This window comes from Ostrea edulis, chromosome 6, assembly GCF_947568905.1.
Source record: "Ostrea edulis chromosome 6, xbOstEdul1.1, whole genome shotgun sequence".
Lineage (NCBI taxonomy): Eukaryota > Metazoa > Mollusca > Bivalvia > Ostreida > Ostreidae > Ostrea > Ostrea edulis.
In genome coordinates, this window is record NC_079169.1 from 30,353,073 (window position 1) to 30,380,738 (window position 27,666).

Consider the following 27,666-nt stretch of genomic DNA (forward strand, 5'->3'; position numbering starts at 1 on the left):
TTTAAAAATTTGATTCACATTTATTGAGTTTCAGTCAAATACAGAAAAATTACAAGGGCACTAGAATACATTTACAAAGTACATTTAAAAAATTCAATACATGGAGGAGTATAAAGTAAATGGATTCCCATTGTCTGTGTAGCTCTAGCCATGTATATTAACTAATTCTTTACATGATGGGAAGAAAACATGAACTATTCACACAAATAAAAAATAACATCCTTTTTTGTTATTGTACAGCACATGTCTCACAATAAAGAAATAAGAATGTTCTGTTAGTTCACCCTGTGTACGTTCATCATATTTAATATCTAATGAATAAAAATATTGTACAAAACTAATAAAATAGTACAAAAAAGAAATGATGCTAAACGTCACACAAGTGAATGGGTTCATTTTAACAACGTGCTGGAGACGTAACTTTAATGATATGCAACATGATATTTGAACTCTTGTTTTAAATGTAGACATCTGCTTATTCTCGAAATCATATGGTATACACTATTGTTTCTTTCAAACTCTGAATGAGCAATCATAAGATTAGAATTACAAGTCACTATGAGCTAAAATTGCAAATGAAATCACTAGTTAACAAATTTTGATTGACATGAAGATATCCTTGGTACATGTACACAATCGAGCTCTTGAAGGTCATAAAAACAATAAATGTATCGTGAAAACCGAGCCTACCACTGACCTACATAATATTCCTTCCCAGATAAATCTTGTATGAAGTCACCACACAAGTATTATCAGCTGATTTCATCCTTAAATTCGTCATTTCACAACAAATAAAATTGTTTTAACTTTGTTATTCGGAGTTCTTACAGCGACCTGTTATACAGGTATTGACACAGATTTACAGTGTGGTAGTTCTTTTGCTATAGATGTAATGTATTTTGAGATGAAAGAGATGATCGGGATGTACATAGATCTATTACAACCTGTAGGGTGGTCATGAAGTTATCGGCCAGCACATGAATATTATACCATTAAAACACAAACTAGTAACATGTAATCCAAGCATATCACTAACACAGAATACTGCTTTATCTGATTCTAAATATATTAGTGTTGTATTTCTTGGAAATATTTCTATTGTATTAACTTAAAAAATAAACAAGATATATGTGCAAGAATTGTGATATTTGGACACACATGTTAACAACAAATCTTTACTGGTATTCGAACGACATCTATTTTAATATGCATTATGCACAGCAATTTACATTGTACACCATTCAACAAAGGATGCTAATACTTACATGTACATCTATAAAATTTCAGTCTTTCCTCATGATTTTAAAGTAATGAATTTTTAATAGGAAGCAGTACTTGCATGTCACTTTGCATTAATGATGATCTACATACATCAAAACATAAAGGGTTTATAGTATTAAAGTTCACGTAAATGTGTATAATTACACTGTTATTGCAACTTTTGGTCCAAACAAGACTTGTCAAAAACATGATTGATATATATAGCTCAATACTGCCAAAAGTACTTATACGTATACATATGTACTTATACGTATACATATGATGAGGTAACAAGCAACGACATATCTGTTGCAGGATCCAAATAAATGCACAATAAGAAGTTGATGTCTAAAATCATGTAAAAAAAAAAAAAAAAAAAAAAAAAAAAAATAGACGTGTTGGAGTGACACAAATGCCCCAACCCAAGGACCATAATTCTGCCAAAATAATATCGGACTGGAGCCATATCAGTAAATGACCTGCATATTCTGATGACATATCTATATTCCAAATTTGATTCATAATATCCATTTGAGTGAAATCTGAATTGTTTAAAATTTTCTAAATTCAAGGGACAGAACTTTGCAAATAAATTATCTGACTGGAACCCAAAGTAATTTGACCATTGTATTCTCATGATATATCCATATCCCAAATTTCAATTCAAAATGTCAATGTAAGAGAAAGATGAGATAAAAGAGCAGAAACTGGTTTCTAAGTCCAAAAGGCATAACTCTGCCAAATTTTGTTTGCCTGGACTCAACGATCATCTTTAATAACCTATGTATTCTCATGACATATTTAAATTCTGAATTTTAATTCAAAATGTCCAAGAATTACTGAGATAATGAGCAAAACTATGAATTACTTTACATTTTCTAAGCCCAAAGGGTACAACTCTATCAAAAATCATTGAAGAACTTGACCTGGACATTCTCATGATACATCTATATACCAAATTTCAGTTAAATGTGTGTATCTGTAGCAGAAATAATGTATGCAAACTGAATCATGACAGAAGGATGGAAAAGGATAACATTATATGTCCCATCCATCTAATGGCGGGGGGCATACAAACACTGTTACATCACATGAAAGCCTCAGACTTTATCAAAATGAGGTTGATCTGCTATTCGAAGAGCATCAAAACTAGGTCTTTTGGCACTAGCTTCAAAACTCTGAGTTGTACTCATTCTTGAGAATAACTCTCGGAACTTCACAATCAGTGTCTCTAAAGCTTTCTGTTCAAACTGAGCATTCATTAGACTCATCATGGGATCTGGCTCCGGACATCGCATTAGTGTCGGTGCAAACACTATGGCCAGGTTGTCTGGTCCCATCATGTTGGAGGGTTTTTTCTCTGTCACCCTAAAATCACAAAGTTCTCTTTATCAGTGGTTGTGAACAGTTCAATAAACTTTTTATTTTTCTAAATGACTATCAAATGAACCAATTCATAATGATTGTTAAAGCTTTAGCATAGTGAAACAACCCTTATTTTATCATTCAAACCATATGTCATGCATGAAGATAATCCCTTTGTTATCAAACTAATCCAATCCATCATTCAGCAAGCTATCTAACCAAGAAATTACAACCCTTACCAGGTGTGTCATCACACTAACCCATCAGTCTCAAAAGCTATGTATGTCATCACACTAACCCATCAGTCTCATAATGATTGTTAAAGCTTTAGCATAGTGAAACAACCCTTATTTTATCATTCAAACCATATGTCATGCATGAAGATAATCCCTTTGTTATCAAACTAATCCAATCCATCATTCAGCAAGCTATCTAACCAAGAAATTACAACCCTTACCAGGTGTGTCATCACACTAACCCATCAGTCTCAAAAGCTATGTATGTCATCACACTAACCCATCAGTCTCAAAAGCTCTGTAAGTCACCACACTAACCCATCAGTCTCAAAAGCTAACATTCCTTATGTTGTCAGACTAACCTATCTGTCCAACGAGCTAACAGTTCCAATGTTATAGAACTAATCCATAAGTTTAACAATCCTTATGTCACTAATCCTGCTACAATCCTTTATATGTGAATAAACTAACCCAACCTGACCAGCAATCTAACAATCCTTTATATGTGAATAAACTAACCCAACCTGACAGCAATCTAACAATCCTTTATATGTGAATAAACTAACCCAACCTGACAGCAATCTAATCATCTTTATGTCACCACACCAACCCATCAAATTAACTAGAGATTGTTTTTATGAAAAATAAAGGTCTCCCCAGCTCCCCAAATTGTAAGTACTCCAAATGAAACCTCCTCCCCTTAATGTACTGCATGGTATCGAGGAGAAAGCATGAGCAGGAACATAGACATTATGAACTCCAATAAGCCATGTAGGAGAAGTGTTCACAAACTATTTTACACCCTCCACCCCTCATATCCACTATAACTTTAAGGAAAACAATTGAATCTTCCTGTCCCTTCAATATCCACATCTGCAAATGGCATTGAAGCATACAAAATTTCAAGTCTATTGGATAAGCCATACAGGAGGAGAAGTGTTTACAAGCTATTTTAACATCCATCACCCCTCTTAGATCCACTATAACTTTTAGGAAAATAACTGGACCCTCCAGTCCAAACGATATGCAGATCTATAAATGGCAATGAAGCATTGTGCAAATTTTAAATCCCAGATAAGTTATAGAGGAGGAGAAGCATTCACAAGATTTTATGACAGACAGACTGACGGACAGAAAGTACAAAAACAATGTCTCTCCCTGAAAGAGGGGAGACATAATAATCCAATTTTATTTTATTGTTAAACACACAGACAGGGCATTCTGACTCTAATATCTGACTTATGCCCAATTCCAATTGTTCATTTGAAGTTTAATACAATATTTTCAAACTAAACGCAACTATTAAGTCCCATAATGACCTTGGCCTTGGACCTTTATACCCAAAAATCAATAGGGTCCTTCCTTTCTTGATAACAAAGTCATAAGTGAAATATCAAATCAAAACGAGCAAAAATGCAGCCTCTAGAATGTCTACAAACTCAGCGTTAAAACACACACATTCACCTACACACTAACGATCCAGTACTATTATTCCCTCTAGCAATGAATTGTCAGGCGACAACACGCTAACAATCCTTATGTTATAAAACTAACCCATGAAAAAATCTGCAATTTTTTGTCTCTGTGAATTTCTTGTATCACAAATGAAGTTGCAATGAATAACAAGAGGCCCATGGGCCACATCGCTCACCTGAGTCACCTTGGCCCATATCTGAAGACTTTCCATATATATTTGCATGTAAAACCTTAGTCCCTATTATGGCCCAAACTACCCTTTGCAAACTTGAATCTACACTACGTCAGAAAGCTTTCATGTAAATGTCAACTTCTTTGGCCCAATGGTTCTTAAGAAGAAGATTTTTAAAGTTTTTTCCTATATTTGTATGTAAAACTTTGACCCCCCCCCCACTTGTGGCCCCATCCTACCCCCCGGGGGCCATGATTTGAACAAACTTGAATCTGCACTATGTCAGAAAGTTTTCTTGTAAATATCAGCTTTTCTCAGTGGTTATTGAGAAAAAGATTTTAACTATATATTTGTATGTAAAACTTTGATCCCCCTTGTGGTCCCATCCTACCCCCGGGGGCCATGATTTGAACAAACTTGAATCTGCACTATGTCAGAAAGTTTTCATGTAAAAATCAGCTTTTCTGGCTCAGTGGTTCTTGAGAAGAAGATTTTTCCTATATATTTGTACGTAAAACTTTGATCCCCTATTGTGGCCCCATCCAACCCCCGGAGCCCATGATTTGAACAAACTTGAATCTGCAATATGTCAGGAAGCTTTCATGTAAATCTCAGCTTTTCTGGCTCAGTGGTTCTTGAGAAGAAGAATTTTAAAGTTTTTCCCTATATATTTGTATGTAAAACTTTGATCCCCCTTTGTGGCCCCATCCTACCCCCGGGGGCCATGATTTGAACAAACTTGAATCTGCACTATGTCAGAAAGTTTTCATGTAAAAATCAGCTTTTCTGGCTCAGTGGTTCTTGAGAAGAAGATTTTTCCTATATATTTGTATGTAAAACTTTGATCCCCTATTGTGGCCCCATCCAACCCCCGGAGCCCATGATTTGAACAAACTTGAATCTGCAATATGTCAGGAAGCTTTCATGTAAATCTCAGCTTTTCTGGCTCAGTGGTTCTTGAGAAGAAGAATTTTAAAGTTTTTCCCTATATATTTGTATGTAAAACTTTGATCCCCCTTTGTGGCCCCATCCTACCCCCGGGGGCCATGATTTGAACAAACTTGAATCTGCACTATGTCAGAAAGTTTTCATGTAAAAATCAGCTTTTCTGGCTCAGTGGTTCTTAAGAAGAAGATTTTTAAAGATTTTTCCTATGTATTTGTATGTAAAACTTTGATCCCCTATTGTGGCCCCATCCAACCCCCGGGGCCCATGATTTGAACAAACTTGAATCTGCATTATGTCAGGAAGCTTTCATGTAAATCTCAGCTTTTCTGGCTCAGTGGTTCTTGAGAAGAAGAATTTTAAAGTTTTTCCCTATATATTTGTATGTAAAACTTTGATCCCCTCTTGTGGCCCCATCCTACCACTGGGGGGCCATGATTTGAACAATCTTGAATCTGCAATATGTCAGGAAGCTTTCAGGTAAATTTCAGCTCTTCTGGCCCAGTGGTTCTTGAGAAGATTTTAAAATGACCCCACCCTATTTTTGCATTTTTGTGATTATCTCCCCTTTGAAAGGGACATGGCCCTTCATTTGAACAAACTTGAAAGCCCTTCACCCAAGGATGCTTTTGGCCATGTTTGGTTGAAATTGGCCCAGTGGTTCTGGAGAAGAAGTCGAAAATGTGAAAAGTTTAACAGACAGATGGACAGACGACGGACAAAAAGCGATCAGAAAAGCTTACTTGAGCTTTCATCTCAGGTGAGCTAAAATGATTATCAATGCTTAAGAAAATCCTGACAAACCTGTTTAGATGAGCCAGAAGGAATCGAAGGGTTTGATAATGAGCTGGCGGGAGTTTACTCATGCCCTCCTTTATCTTTAATATTTGGGTTCTCGAGCGAGGCTCATCTTGCTCTGGAAAGAAACAAATATCAAGTGCTCATTCATGCCTCAATAGGATAATAACAAAATATAGTTCCTGCATGATTTCATCTGAACAGAGCCATGATTGGTAAGTGAAAGTTTGTGTACTACTAACTCATGGTGTCTATGATGATTTTATAGGCTTCGAACGTGATGAGGGGTATGGGGAGTAATCTGAAGTACAACTTGAGTACACTGGTGATGCTGTTAATGTCATCGTATTTAGCCTCACTAATCGCGGTGTGTTCTCCATCTACAACAAAAGCATACATAATTATCATCCTGAAAAGTACTACATTCTACAAAATCCCACACACTTCATCTCTGCATGCAGACTACTGTGAATTTGATAATTTTTGTGAGACCTTATTTTCACGAGATTGACCATGTCAATATACAGATGATGAAATTTTTTTATAAGCTGCTAAATCATTGATACGAAAATATCAAGAAACATTGCAAGAAACTCTTATATCATGTACAATTTATCATTCAGGATTTAACATGTGTCATTTGACAACAAGGAAGCATTTTCTATAAACGTTTTTAGCTCTGATTCACAAACAGAATTTTACCTTTATCAAAAGCCATTCTGATACTTTCCACCTCATCATGAAGCCCCGCAATCCTGTACAACCCTTCTGCTTCTAAACCTAATGAATTTGAAATAAATCTCATTGTATCACCAACTAGTCATTGATACTCAACAAATACATTATTTCATACATCAAATGCAATATTGATGTAATTGCATCTATTTAATAGAACATTGAGAAATGTTTTATTTTTAAAACTGAAAGTTAATCTAAATGTAGTATACAACTTCACTCATTTTTCACTACGTGACACATTTTTTCCTTCTATATCACTACCTGTACAACATGTACACATATAAACTTGGATCCACCCACCTCTTTGTTCGATTTCTTTGATACATTTTTCCACCACCACTGGTATTGGTGTGTTTCTGGCCTTCACCACCGTTGTCAGATCAGCACCAAACAGATTCTTCACAAACTTGATATCAGGCATGCAGTCATTTGGTACTTTTTCTGAGCACTTTTTGTGTGCCTCAAAACCACAATCTGCAATAAAGTGGAGGTCCTCGTCTTATCATGTGATACATCAAAATTCACAAATTTCCATACTGAATTTTTGCTTTGGTGAACATTCTTTTTTCTTCTTCCAGAATTGAGCTTTATACTGTTTTACAATGAAAGAATCTTAATTTCAATTCTGTCTTAGCCCAAGTATCTAAAAAAACTTACATTTGGGAAGATTTGATTCAAAGACACCATGTTATTAAGAAGAACATCATGTACTGTAATTACATACCTAAACATTTGACTCCCTGGGCAATGAGACCCCACATAAAGTTGGCACAAAAGTCACACCAATGTAATCCAATAAAGTTCTGAGTCTGTAATTTAATTGGTTACATATTCAAATTTCAACAGTTTTAAAATAAAGTCATGCAAAAATCTAAAGGACTAAGTTAAACTACTTTGATACTAGTGACCTAATGTAGAGATGGTGTCCACCATTGATAAAGTGTCCGAGGGACTAATTTTGTCATATTATTCTAAACTGACATTACTATGACCCCTCCCCCTAGATGCATCAGCTGACATGGTTTGATGATTCTAGACATCATGAACTCCATCTCAAAGTGTCTTAATGAAATGACACGTTTGGTCATATCATTCTAAATTGAGGTTGCTGAGATCTAGTTCGAGGTCATGAAGCACACCTTCCTCCTAAGATGCATAAACTTAACCATGTTAAGTCACAGGCAATTATATCGCTTGGGTTTGAATTTATTATTAAAGAAAAATCGAACCCAAGCGAAACAATTGCATGTGGTCCAAGTTAGAAGAAGAGCATAGAAAATTAATAGATAAATGCCCTTTTCCTACCACAATAAATATGGCCCATCATATGGGCATAAAATACAATAGAAACCGAAAACATACCTTAAAATTGTGAGCTTTTTCATATTTCTCCACATCATCAACACTATCAAGATCATCATCTAAATACTGAAGACAAAGGAAACACTGATTACCACTAGTTTTAATAGGGGAGAAAAAATCTACCATTTCAAAGTACTTGTACATCAGCAATGAATTACTTCTCAGGAACTGCTCCCTGACCTGTTGTTATACAATATCAAGTATTGAGATGACCCCTTACCTGTTGCTGTATACTCCCATTGGCATTCCCACTACTTCCTTCCCCTGAGCGTTCACCAAAGTCTAGCCGCTTACTGTTGACGGACTTCCTGGAGCGATGCAGACGTTTGCGTTTGTCCGTGTATGCTAGGTATGGAGATTCTGCGTAATTTGATTCATTTGAAAGAGATGCTATGTAATCCGACGCCTTGAGTTCCACGTAAAAGTGGATGAGGCCATCAGCCACCAGGTCGTGGACAGTGTCAAATCGCTTATCACCAACATAATGCTGTCCATCATTGTACAACTTATAATTTTTGGTTTGATTGTCAAATCTGTAATGGAGAATAAAGCATGATTAGTACTGATAGCATCTGTTCAATCTTCAGGGCTCGAAGCTAACATTTTATGTCACCAGTCCAGCTGGACTGATAGGGTATAATTTCAACCAGTCCGCAGAAAAATTTACCTGTCTATCGGAATTTTCCAGAAGTAATTAAACATATTTCGTTGATGTTATTTAATGAAATACTGAGTAATGGAATCTAACTCAATATACCTCAGACAATATTGTAACACTTATGAAATCTATATTTACTAACTGGGTTTGACTTTGTTTGATATCTACAGAGGAATGCCAAATGCATGTATAAGATTCCATAAGTATATTTCCAAAATGATGCTTTAGAAGATTAACCAGTCCTATCCGACTGACTAAAACAAATGTATGTCAGTCCGCCAGACTTTTAACCAGTCACAGACTGACGGACATATATTAATTTCGAGCCCTGATCTTAAACAATGGGACCTCCGTTTTTAAGGTCATATCCGAAAGGCCCACGACTTTCTTTTCTGCATGCTGAGCATTTGGCAAAGGAGCAATCACTACCTATGTTAACGTCTTGGGTTTGATTTAGCCATGGCACAAATGGGGCTCAAACTCACGACCTCCCAGTCACAAAGCGAATGCTGTACCACTGAGTTACCATAACTGGAAATTGTGTAATCACACTATGATGTAAATAGTTTCTGTGCATGACATTGTAATTCAGCAGGATATTCTTAATCTTTATTTAGAGCAACAAGAAATTATTAAATAATTTTATTACAAGTTTTGCTTTTAATAGATTAAGGTGAACATAATTATGTTGAGAATAAAATAAATCATTGTAATGCTCAAATCAAGTCTACATATTATATATCACATTGCTGAACACTGCTCTGTAGTATGGAAGCGATATATATTTTTCTATTGGGTTTGAACCATTACACTTTCACAGCAAACTTCATTGATTTTGTCAGAATGGTTACTATATAAACTGGATAAAAACATTTAATTAACTTTCTTAACACTCCTTATTAGTGGTGTCATAATCAAATGATAGAAATTAGTACAATCTACATGTATTTTGTAGGAAAATGCATTGATTTCAACTGTGTTTTAAACTTTTAATATTGCTACTGTAGAACCGGAATACAGTAGTTATTGACCTAATTCTATGCTGTTTTACTAAGCCAGAGCTCTTGTTCAGTTTAGTTACTGACCTACTTCTATGCTGTTTTACTAAGCCAGAGCTCTTGTTCAGTTTAGTTACTGACCTACTTCTATACTGTTTTACGAAGCCAGAGCTCTTGTTCAGTTTAGTTATTGACCTAATTCTATGCTATTAATTCCACTCTCTTAATATTGTAGGCCTTGACTTGTTGGTCAATAAAACAAAATACCAGTTTGGGCAAACAACCATGATTTATTACATGTATACATATACATATAACAGCAGGTACAACAATTTAGTAAATCAAATGACATAATCATGGTTTTCTCCATGGTGCAATATAGATTGTTAAACTAGACAAGATAGCTGAAGAAACAGAACGTGGTTGGTATCCTCAAAGTGAGGATGTACAAACTGAACTACATTAAACAACACACATATTCAGTTACACACACACACTCACTATATATAAAAAAAAAAATAAATAAATAAATAAATAAAGTTACAACTGACGTGGCCTGATGGTTCAAAAATTATTTTGAAAGTGACGCTAACTTGAGATAGCTTAGGTAAAGAATAATGATGCCAGGCTTGTGATTGGTCAATTATTTGTTATTTTTTGAAATTTGGCAAAGATAGAAACTGATAGGTTATTACTTACGTATATAGATGGCGCTCTTAATAGGACAACTAATTTGATTGGTTGTAAATTACGTAAATAGGGGGCGCCCTCAATTGCCCCTAGGGGGTCCCTACCAGGGCTTAGAGGGTCTTGATTAAAAGGTCAAAAAGCGAGGCTTTGTTTTCATTGGTCAAAAAACATAATAAACAAAATGGATAATGGTGCCCAAGCAAATACAAGATGGCCACGGTCGTAAATTAATAACAATTAAATTACATTTAATATTACATTAATTCCACTCTCTTAATATTGTAGGCCTTGACTTGTTGGTCAATAAAACAAAATACCAGTTTGGGCAAACAACCATGATTTATTACATGTATACATATACATATAACAGCAGGTACAACAATTTAGTAAATCAAATGACATAATCATGGTTTTCTCCAAATAATCCCGTTTTACAAAGCCAGAGATTTGTTCACAGTTTATTTTAGGTCTGTTTGTTAGGAGTTTTAAATAGTTATTAGATTAATGTGAATTTTCATGAAAGATAGTTTTGATCACCACTGATAACAGGTGATTAAATTTTAGAAGAAATCCAGAGGTGGATTCAAGATTTATTGGAATGAAATTCAGCCTTGTCTTAACAGAGGCTTGTAGACCCTTATTTCCTGTGTGCATAGAGTGCATTCAAGTTAATTGTAGAACTCATTATGACACAATCGGCAATTAATTATTGAGTTAAATTTTCAGGCCTGTTAGTCCCAATTAATGCATTGGATTTCAAGGAGATAGAATTTGACAGGTAATACTGCAGATAATGGTTGACATTGATAGGTCTGCCAGACTGAGATGGTAGTTTGAGGTCAGAAATACTTTCATTCATCAAAAGTTTGGTAAAAGAAAACTTTTCGCTGTGCAAAAATTTTGACATATAAAAAAGAAACCATCAAAGAAACAAAGTTTCACTTTGGATGGTAGAAATTTGGCAATGTATGCAACATTATAGTAGAATTTGACCATGCATTAGAGATGCCTTAAAAAAATATTTGACATTGTCAGAATATCCCTGACTTTCAGTATGCGTTGTTGCATGACGTAGTTGATATGTTGTGATAGCTGTAACTTGTGTGATTTATGCTCACTCTAAATCAGACACAGTCTTACCGAGCACAATAAATCTAAAGATTAATTTATTGGGAACAACAAATCTCAGACGGCAACAACTTGTTCCAGATGTGTTATAGTACAAGTGAATACCAGGAAACAATATGCTGGCCTGACAAGGAATTAATTTATGTCAGTACAGAATTTATAATACTCCCAATTAAAATGAAAAATACAAATAATTGGTATTTGTAATAATTAGACTTTGTCCTTCATTGCTCAGTAATAAATAAATGTTACAGAAGTAGATAAAATCAATTCCACTCCACCTCAGATAGTCATCTCAATTTTGGGAAATAAACTGGAAATACTCCCTGAAACTGCTAGGCACATCTTTCATAAATTGCAAAATTACAAAACAATTCCTTTTCGGATTATAAATACACCATAAAATCATCATCTGGATTTGTGAATATAAACCTATCAATGAAGTTTGTTTTATAACTTAAGGAAATTTATAACTGTTTTATAATTTAATAAATTTATGCTATTAATCTGTATAGTAAAATACTAACCCATCAATATTAATGGGAAAACCCCAACAATATACACAACATTTGCCTTTGTCCCTGTCTAAGTTTTCACATTGAATCACAGCCTTCACAGGGTCATGTACTCAACAGATAGTAAAACAACTTGGATTAATAATCATTCTCAAATTATACATTCCTAAGGCCAAAATAAAAATATTGTTTGTTTCCCCTCGCCCGACCGAGTCTGAAAATTCACACCGACCCATAAGTTTTTATTACGCCATTCTGGTGAAGTTTTTTTTTTTAATTTTAAGAAAATTTCAAGGTCGTTTCTGGTGCAGATCAGTATTTTATAATGACAAAAATTTTCTATATCTTCTTTGGTTTCGATCCAAAATTAAAAAATAATAATACGAATACAGGAGGTGTTCTGGTCCGAAATCTAGAAATTTCGCTGCCTCCAGCTGGAGGCGGCATTCTCTGGCTGATTTCAAATACTTACAAGCCGAATTCAATTTTAAGCTCATAACTAATCAATAAAACGATTCTTCTTGTACTTACTAATATCGATTTTATGGGTTCTTCCATCACATAAACAGTCTCTTGAAAACATTTTATCAAACTGTCGAGCTTTGTTTTGAATCACGAGACTCGTTTGCTCAAATGGCAGTGAAAATTTGGTTGACTACAACTGTTGGTTTCTGTTTAATATCGAATTTTGGATTGATATTTTCTTTTAATCGATATTAATAAGTACAAGAATCATGATTGTTTTATTGATTAGTTACAAGTGAGTTTAACATTGAATTCGGCTCGCAATTCGGACTAGTGATCTGCAAGATCGAGATGGAGAAATGTTGTCTATACGAGGAGCGAGGAAACAAGAGAATTCGGGGCATCCAGTGTGCAAGTTGTGTTCTTCAGTAGGGGAAAGTGTTGATATTTCGGACGGATGCGATATTTTTGACAGTCAATCAGAAGCATTCTCAATTTAACTTATTTCTGAACTAATGCTATATTTACAAACTGGAAAACACCTAATTATATGCACATGTGTAACTCAGCTCTGATTGGTTGATGTCAGCATCCATTTTGTTTGATCGGCAAAATCAAGTCCCGTTGAAACGTTTTCTGGTAAACTAGATCTACCGATATCATTTAAAAATATAATCAAAATCACTATCATATACAAATTAAGATAATGTGCAAAAAACAAAAGCATAAAATGTCAGTGAACCATAAATAAAAGACAGCAACCGAGTTTACCAATTTTATAACACCATGTGTCCAAAACTAACACCATTGTCCATAGTTGCAACATTCTCCCTAACTTTATTTAAGTGTTAGTATGTGGCATAAATAGCAGAGAAAATTCTGATGAAACCCAATGTTCGTCGAATCAACCAATATGTATACATGTAGTCCAATGCCTAAGTTTAGTGGTTAGATAATGAGCATTTCCAAAATACATGAAGTACTGTCCGAAATATCGACACCTTCCCTAATTGCAAAACGTGGCAATCAAAGCAGAATTTACGCGAGAACTGACTATACGAGTTTGATGAGGAAACATGGATGATGTGCTTCACGACGTTTGGTATCGGGCATTGTTAATGGTTATGGGAATTTCATAATAAATAAAATTCTGCTAGCTAAAAAAAAAAAAACTTTTTACCTACCTACCGACCTTCCTCTGAAATTTAGGGTCGGGAGAGGGGAAACAAACATATTTTTAAATGTGGCCTAATAAGGAAAATTATACCCTTATAATGAATTATTCAAGGATAAGCGATTGGACCTTCATCTGAAGCCGAATTTTATCCCTCCCTGGTACGGAGGATGTTGTAAGTGTGTATACTTCATTTGTAAAATAGTACAGACTTCCTATCATTAGTACATTATGAATTCCTTTTAACAGGATATTCTTCTAAAATTCAGGGCTCTTTGTGCAGAAATACTAATAAAGTGCTCTACTATGTGTGTATGTCAAGTGCATTCAGCGATGTACTATACAGGCAAGCATGGATTGGTGATTGATGCTACAGATACTAATGCATTGACACATTCAGCTAGAACTTCTCAATGACAAAGAGAAACAGATTGCACCCTATACTGGCAGTATAAGGAAAACTGCTCAATAACTAATTTGGAACAGATGAACAGATATGCCCGACATATCATTAACATCTCTGTGAATCTTAAACCGGATATAAATGCATCCATATATAATGTCAACAACGATACCACACAGGCTAGCTCATCTTGATGAATGTTGACTCAATTTGAGGAAAATTCCACGTAAAACGAGATATGATTATAATCTGCCGATTTTAAAGTCCCCCAAAACAAAGCATTGGCTGTATAAAAGTGGGCTTTTTCTGAGTACAACTCCCTTGTGCAAAATCCACTCTAACAAGAGACATTAAAATAACATTCCAACTAGAGACATTAAAATAACATTCCAACGAGACATTAAAATAAAGTTTTGATCAACCCTGTCTATCGTTGAAGAATAATATGTTTATTTACATTTTTATCTTAATGAGAATATGAGGTCAAGGTCACTGAAATCACTTGACCTTGATACTAATTTGTAGGTCACAACATCCTTTTATCACATGAAAAGATTTTAAGGCGAAGATAACAAACAGTAATCAATCTTATAACTCCTATAAGGAAAACAATATAGAGAATTGGGCAAACACAGAACCCTCAATATACAAGAGGTGGGATCAGGTGCATAGGAGGAGTTAGCATTCCCTGTCGCATCTGAGGATTCTATGTCCATATTGGTCCTGGATCTAAAGTAATATGAGTTTTATGATCAAGGTCAAGGCCATTTGACCTTGATACTAGTTTGTATCCTCTTATCATTTCTGAAGATTCCATGTCTCTATCAATCCCGGTTCTAAAATTATATAAACAAGGTCAGAGGTTAAGGTCACTACAGTCACTTCACCATGATATACTAATTTGTAGGTCCCATTATCCTTTCATCATTTCTGGAGATCTCATGCTTCTATCAGGCCTGGTTCTAAAGTAAAACCAGTTTTATGTTCAAGGTCAGTGGTCAAGGTCACTGGAGTCCAGCATCCTCTTATCATTTCTGAAGATCTCATGTCAATATCAGTCCCTGTTCTAAAGTGAAACCAGTTTTCATGATTAGAGGTCAAGGTCACTGGAGTCCCTTGACCTTGATACTAGTTTGTAGACTCTGTCATTCTATTCTCATTTCTGAGGACCTTAGGACTTCATCATATTTGTCAAGTTATATCTGTTGAATTTTGAAATTAATTTCCTCCACAAAGTTCTATGTTAGATCCTACCCGCATTTGATCCCCTCAAAAATGTACCCTACCTCCTTCAATCTGAAAACAAAAACACTTCTGCACAACTAGATACATTAGCCTATCATATCCTTGCGTATCTAATACTTTCATTTACAGAGAACGGTGTCGGACATTTCTAAGAAGAAATAATAACAACTGAGCAAAACAAATAAGTCTCCAAACTTCTTTTGTGAGATTTAATGAAAAGATGGATTATTGCATTTTTGGATTGGGGTGATTTGAGCTTTAAAAACATTTATCCTAACTATATATCAACTAATCAAAATCAGGGTCTATTTTCCTCAAAATGTTAAAATACTACTTTAAAATGTTTCAGCAAAACTATATAAAGTTGTTTTTTTCACAGTACAATTTAACAACAAACTGCATCTGACTCAAATAAAACATTCTACTTTAACAGGGATGACACATAAAGGATGGGATTTTCTCATATTCACTAAATACATTTTGATCAGATGTGATATTTTGCATAAATTTCAGAACATATACAATCAATACATTACATACTATTAAGCATTGCAATTCTTGTTTTTGTGTCATGGTTGATATTTTGTCATGCCAGAGGTAAATTCTGGTGCCACAGATATTAGTTGTATCTGCTAGTGGTTATTTGGTTATTAAACTGGTTTTGTCCCAATTTTCAGCATAAACAATATGACTATGAATATATTTCTATCTATTTACTAAAGCAGAATCAACAAACTCTGGCAAATTCAATGACATAATAAATTCTTACATTATGAGATAGACCGATTTTTAACATTTTGCACATTAAATGTAATTTTTTCATACTTGGATTACCTCAAGTACTCTGACATTTTGTACAATAACACTGATATAATGTAGTACAATAAAATACAATATGGAAGACCACTTAAGAATAACATGATTTTCAAATTGTTTTCCCTTCCATAAAGGATAATGGTACCATTCAAGATGGCACACAAAGGCCATCAATTAAATACATCATCAATTGAGTGAATTTTATATATTCCGTTATTTTTTTTCGAATTAAAACGTATTCCTATAGTTTCAGAGATGCTCTTAACGGAAACAAAAGCCATTACTTTTATGTTCTTTTTTTTCAACAGCGGGAATAATATGACACTTTACAAAGTCACTGATTCTACTGAAAATATAGTCCCTTATGATTCAAATTCCCTGAACTAGACTTTAATGTTAGACATTACAATAATGGCAAGACAGAAAATTGCGACTCCATCCACGAATCCAATATTTTACAAATTGAAGAAAATCTACACACATTTGGTTCATATCTTTTAATTTGTCTGAATTCTGACAGGAATCTATAAAAAAAAGTGTGTGATACACTGTGATAAAAGTCCAGACAGCAGGTAATGGACTGTAATGTCTAACAGTGGGTGTTACTATTTAATTATACTTGCACAAAGCTACAGGGAGATGCAGAATATGGAGATTTTTATGCAGAAGACTAGGGAAACACATGGTGACCTGAGCCCAAGCGATATAAACAGCACTGTGATTTTAGAAGAATTTACCAAGTCAAATTCCAAATCATATCTTTAGCATGTAGCACTTGTTTACCTCTGTTTCTATGACAATTACATAACTCAGTGGACTAAGCTTAATCAGATCTAATGTTACACTAAACTAAATTCTGTCTACATATCATCCATACTTCTCTATGTCACTACTATCTGTATTTTCTATAAACATTTCTACACCAGGACAAATCAAAACTACTGACACACTGACAGTTTAGAATAATCTCTACTACACTAGGGGGCTTGTTAACCACTCAGTGATTAACTGTCAAATCAAAACTACTGACACACTGACAGTTTAGAATAATCTCTACTACACTAGGGGGCTAGTTAACCACTCAGTGATCAACCATCAAATCAAAACTACTGACAGTTTAGAATAATCTCTACTACACTAGGGGGCTTGTTAACCACTCAGTGATCAACCATCAAATCAATGTTTTTCTACAGTTTTAACAAAATCAAATGGGAATACACTGAATGTAGAACACAAAAGTCTCTCCTGAGAAATCATTCAATTTTGTGTGAACTTTGTGGTTTCTTCAAATTAAGTATAACTAGGATATATTGTTATAAGATAAAACCTAAACATTATAATCATAAATTTTTACTACATAATAAGTCTAGCAGTAGAACTGTAGCTCTCTGAGAAAATATTGGGACAGATCAGAGATATTTCCTAATATTTTCTCAGAGAGCTACTGTTCTGTAACTATAATAAATCTAAGTGTCTTATCACTTTCTTTGATAAAATAAGACACTGTATATTCCTAAAAAGACTTCTTTACCTGATTGCTAAAGAGTAGGCAGATTTCTTTGATATAATAAAACACTAATTTCTTAAAAAAAGACTTCTTTACCTGATTGCTAAAGTGTAGGCATCTGCTGCTCTCTCACTCTTCCTCACCAAGTAACTTCCGTCCCCCTCCAAGGACAGCAGTATGTCTGCCTCTTCTCGGGTGACGTTGCCATGGAATCTAATTAAGGAATTGACAAATAATCATTTAAGGGTGAAATTACTTTTTAAACAATTTTATATGCAATAAATTGGTTTGGGGAAGTATACAAAAAAATTGTATCTTGTATATTTAATCTAATTTATGTCATTTATAACAACAACAACAAAAACCCTTTAATCTAATGTGAAGCAGGGCAATATATTGCTATAGTTGCACACTAAAATATCACGATATTGAATTGGTTTGATGAATGTTAATGAATCAATTTAATTGGGTGTTACAACAAAATGCAGTTTACAGCTTCCTATTGTGAACATACATATATATATTAATTCTTCATCTTACTTCCAATACTAAATAATTATAACTTTACGTAATAACATGCACCCCACCACTCTATGCCAGCGTGATATTTTAGAACATCCATTATTCTATAGCAGTCTTTATCTTGTGTGATTATCAACTTACTCCTTTCCATAAAATGAAGGCTTGCCTGGAATCTGAAAATAGAATTTCATCATAAAACACATGTCAAGATGGGTTTCTTTTTATGACAGTGCTTTATTCTTCAATATGCATGTATACTTTTAGATTTTGTTATGCAATACCTGAAAGATTTATGATACACTCACAAAATTTGCCTACCTCTTAAGAACTATCTTTATTACATGTTTAGTAAACTGTTTTAAAAAAAATTTGTCGTCATGCACATCTGACTGCATTGTTCAATGGTTAACTCAGCTTTATTCTTACAGGATATTATAAAATGAGATAATGTAAACTTGCCTCTCGTTGACAAACAATCTTCTTTGGTTTCGGTGCCTGGAGTTGCAGGGTGTATACTTTAAAGAAAGGAGGAAGTTATCATTAAATAGTTGCCAAATCTTCATTTATAATTCAGATGATATGTTGCACATTTACATGTATTTTCCATTTATAGTGTAAAATCTAATGATTTTCTTTCAGCATAAACTTGTATTTTGGTCAGATGCTCCAAAACATAGCTTGTCTGCACTAATGTGTTTATATAAGTTGTATGGTGAATGCACAGTGGACAATTAATTATGTGGCTACACATTACTGCATTTTATCATCAAGACAGCATGTTAACCACTAGCCATGTGATTAAGTCCTGACAATACAGTACACAGACCTATTATGTGGATGGCAATTCTCAAACTGTATAGTTTCTGGACAACACATTAAGGAGGTACTCTACCTCGTCATAATGGCTGACTTCCTTTTAAAACATGGATAAAAATATAGATATCAGCAATATTTGTCTATTCATTTAAAAAATCAGCACCTATAGTAGCCAAGTAGCTCATTAGGTTAGCATATGTTGATCGACTGCTAAACTGTAGATTGCGGGTTTGAGTCCAGCAGGGGTTTTAAATTTTTTTCAGATTGGTTTCTACTAAAACTGCATTTTTTTTTGACTAAATAAAGTAAATTTGAAAGTTTTCAATTTCAAATTAGTGTTGTACATATTCTCCACTTTTCATCCAGATCAAATTTCTCCGGTGTAGCATACTTCCTTAGAGTACCTAATCTACACAATTCATACACTTCCAAATCCAAGTGATTCAACCTCTTAAATGATAATAATAAGAATTTGATCTACATGTTAGTTTTATCATATGGTCAGCGGATGATTATTCAGATCATACACACATCATGGTATCATTGTGACAGCAGAGTATTTTAGTTGTGACTTCTTCATTGTGTGTTTGTTTATATAATGACAGAGTACTATACTGAGTCACCTCTGAAAATAATGTACACAAACTATTAGACAAGACAGACACAACAAAAACAACTTAACAGGATTGTCCAAATTATTTGCTGCATTCTGGGAAATTTTCACTTCAATTGTTATTTTCACCTAAGTGCATTGAAAACTGATTTTGCTTCCTTTCATTCAACTCTATCATTTTGCCACTTTGGAGACATTGTACATTCCAATCTAATATTAACCCTGATTGAAATCTGCTTGACAAACATAAGTATGGGGGAAACAGTAATAATGATAGGGGGCAAAAGTAAATGCTGCACAGTTGAATTTAGTGAGGAATTAATTTACAATGTACAAATGTATTAAGACACACACACACACACACACATGATATTATTAGGCTTACATTGATACACGACTTAGGCAGGCAAAAAGAAGATATCTCTTGTCAAGCTACTATTTTTAAACACCACAAAAATTCAAACTGCCAAAAAATTTGGTGACACATGTCTTATCTAAACTTATCAGCTTTTGCAATATGCCAATGGTTATTTTTACACTTAAAATAGGTATGAGACACTCTACTATAACATCATTTTCGTCAAATTCACATTCATACTAAGCAGGCAAAATTCAAAGCTGGGTGAATTTGCATTTATTCATTGTTCTGAAACAGTATCAAATGAAAAAAAAAAAACCCAACTACAGCTTTGGGCAAATCTAAAACAGGATGAAATAGTTTTTTTTAATGATCTGGGTGATAATTCCCTCTTATGAGCTAGAAATCAACTGGCCCAATATCAGTATGGGAAGGAAGACTATAGTCTTGCTGATTTCCTGTCTATTTTGTTTTCCGTGATCGAAACAGAAGAGGAAAATTCTGTCATGCTTTGTTAGCATCCATCAGGCATATGCTAAGATGTGAAAAAATGTCTTACTAAAAATCATACAGCTTGCAAAAAACGGTACATGTGAATTTATTTGTCTTCTGGCCATGGTAAATGTCAGTCTGTCTACACTTTATGGATGTCTACCAGGAATACTTAAAGAAAACATCTGCTTCTGTTGTGAGCTATTAGTCATTTTGTTGATGTGGATTTTCTCTAAAACCTTCAACTATTTCACTCCTCTCGTGATGAGTCAGCTACCTTGCTAAATAAAAGATCACACAGAACTTTATGACCAAATTTTTACACTTCATTTTATGCACTGTCAGTGATCATGTGGGCTGCATTTTAAAAGCCAGTACCACTAACTTTATTGTTAAAGAAGGCTTCCCATCTTGAAGATCCTGGTGTCTCACAAACATCTCTCTCTCTCTCTCTCTCTCTCTCTCTCTCTGTTGTAACATATAAGCAGAATATTTCCAGAACAGTCATCTACCTCATTTTCCCCCAAGGTTATACAATGTAAACAAATCATCATGTATCAAATCTATTCTTATTATGGAATGAACACAAATTGGATCTTTTAATATCAAACTACACTGACACAAGTGTAACTGTGTATGACGGGTCTAAGATATTAAATTGCCATTAATAAAAGGATGGGCAACATTGTTATATACAAAATTACAGATAAAAAAACATAATGAATCACTTGTTCAGAAGAAAAAAACCCCAACCAAACAAACAATATCAGGTCAAAAAAATATTTGAATAGACACTGAACAAACATATTTATGTCCAGTCCCTGTTTATACACACACACACACACACACACACACACGTACTAGACATAAATAAAAAGACATGATTCATGACAGAAAAACTCTTGCACACACAATGCATTGCATACTTGCAGTAGGTTTATTTCATGAATTATACTTACAATAAGTTTTCCATGTGGGCAGCGGCTTGCTTTCACCTCCATCTGCAAGTACAGTTATATAATCATGTCTCTTGTCTTCCCCCTCATCCTCCCCCTCAACCACCAATCGGTACATCATCTCCCTATGTCTGACCACAACCCTGACACAACACCAAATATAGCAATAACTGGGGACTGCCTTTTTCTAACACATGGATTCTCTATTGTCAACTGAGTGCACGGGCAAGAAAAAATAACAATCTCTAACACAGATAAAGCTGTACAACACAGTCTGTTATATAGTTTAGGAATGTTTTTGTGCAGAGATTGATTGATCATTCACTGTTCATTACTTTTCATGAATTGACACCATGTTGCAAAGTTGCCCCTGATGTTATAGTCACTAGAAAGAGAAGCAGAATTCCTTGAATTCCTCCACTATCTGAAAAGATGGAGACAACTGTTTCACAAATCAACACTCCATGACAAAGATCTGCTGACACTTTTCCCTACAAAAGTATGATTTTTAATCCATTATAGATGTATGGTACTATCATTCTTAACTCCACATATAATCCACAATCCAATACACAGCTTAACACCTGTCTGATGAGTTTAATCCGACACTTGTTGATCTGCAGTGATAGTGCAAAAACTAATCCTGTCCACACTGATTCATATGACAACTTCCGCCTTATGGATACGACTGGTTGAACATACAAACACTTACACCTCAGGTTATTGTTGACCGTCACACTTTCTCTGCCTTATTTTTTAAACGTTTCAATAACGGTGGGTTGACTCAGGTAAGGACTATAGCAGATCGTGATAACGAGGACTAACGATAAACCAGCACAATAGACCCTCCCTCTGTATGGCATCACAAATCATTCTACTTCCCTTCTAATTTACTTCCTTTTATTTCAGACTCTATATTAGGAGCAATGTTGTGTAGTTACATGTTGAATAACCAGCCTCGGTGTTACAACTAGTGATTCCCTTGTCATTTCCTGAGCTTTACCCTCCATTTTAAATTTGGAAAGGTACTTAGTGTGTGGTGTTTAAAGAATTTTAAATTTGAATTGATAAAGGGTTGATAACTCACCACTTCACACAAGATAACTTGCATTGAGTATATTCATTTGTGAAGCACCTGTGCATTTTTTTTATCATCAAGGTCGGGTAAGCATAAATCGAAATCTCTCTTAAAAAAATTCAATTCTGTACTTTTTGTGAGAATTTTTTCTTGATATGGCAATTAATTGCTTTTTCATTGACCTGAAACAGAAATGATGAACACTGTGGATGACTGCATCTTAATTACAAACACATACATTTCTTAAACAACATATTTCCCTGCAGGTTCTTCAATTTTCTGTTGTAGTTTAAAGCACTGAGCTAAATATGCCAGTTCTCATTCATCATGCCAAGTAACCTAATCATATCAGGGAAGGGGAGATGAATACACTTTATCTCAATAGCTGCTCATGCCCATCAGCCAACCTCTTCATATGATGCATATATCACATAAAATTGCCTTTTACTTCAAATAAATATCACTGTCAATGATAGGTTATACTGTTGGCTCTGGACTTTGTTCACGCACACTTCATCCAACTGCTGAGAAATACATTACGTGTCCTGTGTCTTATAACACTTATACAATACACAGTGAGGAAAGGGTTACAGAAATGCTTCATTATATACCCCCATATGGATCAATACACCAGTATGAATCATTCAACAGATTTTCTCCAAAGCTGTGCAATGGTTTTGAAACTCGGTATCCTTTTTACTCAGTCTTACCATGCAATGCTGATAAACAGTACATTTTCATTATTCAATAATTATCAAAAACATGGATCAGCTGATTAGTACTAAGGATATGTTTGAACATAAACACACCTACAGATAAGCCCTCCTGGCTGTGTCTAAATACCTGATCTGTGAGTCAGATCATGCTGACCACAAAGTTCACCTGACTATCATGACCACTTAAACTGTCAAGGCAGGAAAAGTAGTCATACAATGACCATTGAAGGGACATCAGTTTACATCACCCTCAAAATTATGTGCAATGACAATTAATCCTCAGTTACACTCATAATCTTTGATCTAGCTGTTGTAATAATTGTGATGTGGACAAAACCAAAATGTAGTATATAGGGGAGAGGAGAAAATCTTAGGCTGGACTGGGAATCGAACCAGGGACCCCTGCAGTACTAGTCATGTATTCTAACACTTCAAGCTATTGAAGCTGATATCCACAGTCCGTATAGCCCTAATTACTACAGATCTGTGGCTACTTCAGATCTCACCCACCCAATCCAATGCTGAACTTTCAGAGCACACTAGGCAGATCCACCTAATTTTAAAAGGAGGAGGAGGAGGAGGGGAGGGGGCTGTGACCTAGAGATGGTACCTATAATGCCTAAAAAGTGGGTTTGTAGACCCTAAAATTAAAAAATAAATAAATAAAAAACTTACTTGCCCTGATTACCTAGATCTGCAATGCTTTACAATATATTTGTGCTACATGTGGAATTATCCTTACAGATTTTCATCACTACACATATTTGTCTGAATTTAGTTGATTTCTTCATTTATGATTTTAAATGCTTGGTGACAAAGGTCTACTTCAACCAACAAAGGTATTATCTTTCAATTTAAAAAAACATATTTATTCAGAACTTTTGCTAAGAATGCCCTGCAGTTTCAATTCTATATTGCGTGCTAAGACATGATTTTAACAAATATGGCTTTTGTTATTTTCAAGGGCTACCTTAAAAAGATTCTCAGTGACAAGAAATATGAGAAAACTAAAACCAATTTATGAGGAAAAAGATTTGAGTTAAGGTCAAATTCTGATAAGGTTTTCATAATAAATTGAACTCTATAAATGGACTTACAACTACTGCTATAGGTCATGTTGTAGTACTGGGGTCGATGGGTCCTGTCTTTAGCCTTGGACATCCTGGCATTGTGGCCACTATTGTACTCTCAGAACATCAGCCTACTATAGAGATACAGAAACATTTCACGATTTAGGAATTGTTATCAACAAACCATAAACACACATCTCACGACAAAACTACACTACAAATAATTAGCAAGCAGTAGTAACAAGGAAAAATGACATAGTCAGCTGACAAGATTAAATCTCTAAAATACAATATCCTCTCTCAGTATACATGCATGTACTAGCTCATTCTGATGAATGTTTCACAGCATGTAAAAATAGTTGGTGGGAGAGGGAGTCAAAGCTTCCATAAGTTTCTGTTGTCGGACATCAACTAAATGTTTTAAAATAACATTTAAAAACTAAATGCCCACTTTCTTTGTGAATAAACAGCACAGTAGAAATGGTATAGAGTATGGTTAATACTTGAACTTGATGGTCAATTTGGATCATCATTCATTAATTATCATAGGGTGGGGGGTCTTGGTGAAGAGTATCTGAATTTAGTTTTTTGTCTTAAAGACATTGAACTTTTCATCTTGCCCATAAATGTAATAATCTCTCTTAGTATACACACATACACAATGACATGTCTAATCATATTTTTTTCAATTACTTTTTGAATAAAATATTGTTTTTTAAACAATACACAATCAAAAGAATGTTTTATGAATAATGTTTGGACATGAATATTCAAGATTTGATAAAAGTTCTCAGTTTAAGGTGTTTTTTTTAAAGCATGACTAAGTTTAGGCTATGTAAAAGTCAAACCATGTGTAAAGCCAGGGGTGATTTTTCACCTAAATAAATGACAGATGAATCTTTTTAACAAAAGGTAAACATCCACAACACCATGGACAATATATAAACTAATTATAATATATATAACAACATCCTGTACATTAGCTTTCACTCATTTATTTTAAATTACTTGCCTGTTAGTTGCAAGAATGTCTAGAATGACTGGGAATAATATTACCGGGTAAATGCTTTAAATTTTTACCCCTCGACTTGTGAATTGTTTCTTCTTCTGCTTAAGGTAATTTAAATGTAAACATGGCCACACTAAAGATCAAAAGACTTGGCATAAATATACTATCAGCTAATAATAGTTAGGGTGGAAAAATAAAGCTTTGTATTCCAAAAATCTCTGTGCTAGTTTACAATCTTTCAAGCATCTAATTATTTCCCAATTTCTTTATTTCACTTCAGTTCACACCAAGAGTATAATGCACATGGAATGTATCTAGATATTTCAACTTTTCTAAGGCTATTGATCTGCACAGCTACATGTATAGTAACCATTCCTCCCTAAAGTGACATTTTAAGAAGACAATACTTTAACTACACCTATGATCAACAACATGCTTTTGAGATTTTTTAACACATTACATAAATATAATTGTTAAATACATGATATAAAAAAAAAAATAATACATGTAACTTATTTGCACCAATCATTTACAGTATTATCACTTACACATGTATGTATTTGGTATTTTTTAAAAGTCTACATTATCTAGCACAATCTTATGTAACTGGGGCAAGGGCACCTATTCACAAACTATCTTACGACTAAGATAAAAATTTACAAACACTGTAATTTCCTTATTTTTCATCTCTTGTAGACTTTCTTAATTAATATGCAAAGTGCATCCATGGTTTATAAAACTTTTATACATACTTATGACCTTGTGATCGGTATTTGATTATCAGACAGAGTTAATTTTTTTCATCTTAGTCATAAGATCTTTTGTGAATAAAGGCCCTAAAATTTGGGTGACATTTTGTGAAAAATGGGAATTAAATTTACTCGTTAAACCAAGAGTTACAACAATATATACATGATATTTATGCATGATAGTTAAATTCTAAAAAGAAAGTTTTACATGCAACGAGATTAATCAAGTGTTTACTTATAAATCTTTATCAAGAAACAAAACCACTAAATTATTCTTTTAAGGGGTGGGGCCAGGGGGATGGGTGGAATAGAGTCTACAGCCCTGTTGAAGTCAAAATCAAGAGCCTTGCTTGTACAGATACAATTTTTAAAAGTTCAGTTTTTCTTTGACATGACAGTCTTGCAGCCTGCTCAATAAAAAGCCAAGTACAGAATGATAATGTCAGAATCATTCAGTATGCCACAATCTGACACTTTGTCAGGGCATCAAGTCATTCATGATTTATGCAATAATAACATCTTGATGCGTGATGCTTCATACTGTATCTGAGAACATGCAATTGCTTAAACTTCTGAATTCCGACTTCATTCACAGTTGCATCACATGAACTTCAAATTCTGAATGGATGTAACATGTTTTCATGGCATCACAAAATCCATTCTACTATGTATCCTTTCCTGTCTGAGATCAATGTGTGTATATTGTACACTAATTATTTTTTTTCTTGTCGAAGATCATCACTTCATTTCACATGTATAACATTGCTCCCTGCTATTTTAGTATTTCCTGCAGTCCTAGAGAGATTTATCTTGTATTTGGGTAGGCCTACAATACATGTATATCACCAGAACGACATTAGTGTCAGCGATCGCACAATCTTTGGAGATGTTGACATGACCCTTTGACAAAGACGAGCAAGTTTGGTCATCAATTTCATAGATGCAAGAAGCTGGTTGCCACAATAGCGAAGACCCAGGCGTAAAATTACACATAAATGTAGAAAATTATAATCAGTTTCCTATGATGATGAAGTCATTTGGAATCAATGGCCTTTCTTCGAGAAATAAAACCCGATACATTTTTTATTTCATGAATGAAACAATTGAATGCAACACAATATTAGCCTGAATCGTTCCCAGACAACACGATACAAACCAGAAAATCCTCATGTACAAGAAGAATGCTGGTCCTCGACCTGCAAAATATTACCTCATTCTCTGGTGGGAGTGTGAAAACCACGCCGATCATTAAAATCCATTTCAGAGACTGAAGTAGCAGACCATCGCTCTTCTTCAACGCGCACCCTGGTGAGTGTAAACAACGCGTTACGGGAGA

At 34.4% G+C, this 27,666-nt stretch overlaps 1 protein-coding gene and 1 long non-coding RNA gene across 4 annotated transcripts; one reads left to right on the plus strand and one right to left on the minus strand.

Annotated features, from left to right (window-relative positions):
• LOC125683077 (N-chimaerin-like) lies at positions 1–27,666 on the minus strand. 3 transcript variants are annotated; one of them, XM_048923803.2, is made up of 14 exons: positions 27,541–27,666; positions 24,600–24,706; positions 21,712–21,753; positions 18,933–18,988; positions 18,615–18,646; positions 18,048–18,164; positions 8,573–8,885; positions 8,353–8,418; positions 7,715–7,799; positions 7,291–7,464; positions 6,955–7,032; positions 6,495–6,632; positions 6,259–6,370; positions 1–2,628 (listed from the first exon to the last, which is right to left on the minus strand). In XM_048923803.2, the coding sequence occupies exons 2-14, from the start codon at positions 24,661–24,663 to the stop codon at positions 2,361–2,363; spliced, it is 1,545 nt and encodes a 514-aa protein (XP_048779760.1). In that variant the 5' UTR covers positions 24,664–24,706; positions 27,541–27,666; the 3' UTR covers positions 1–2,360. The 3 variants fall into 3 exon arrangements, with proteins under 3 accessions (XP_048779760.1, XP_055998352.1, XP_048779759.1); XM_056142377.1 differs by having other exon boundaries at positions 27,487–27,562; XM_048923802.2 differs by lacking the exons at positions 24,600–24,706; positions 27,541–27,666 and having other exon boundaries at positions 21,712–24,510.
• Positions 22,618–27,625, plus strand: LOC130047416 (uncharacterized). The gene is made up of 2 exons (XR_008796314.1): positions 22,618–22,733; positions 27,112–27,625. It is a non-coding gene; the product is annotated as an uncharacterized LOC130047416 (long non-coding RNA).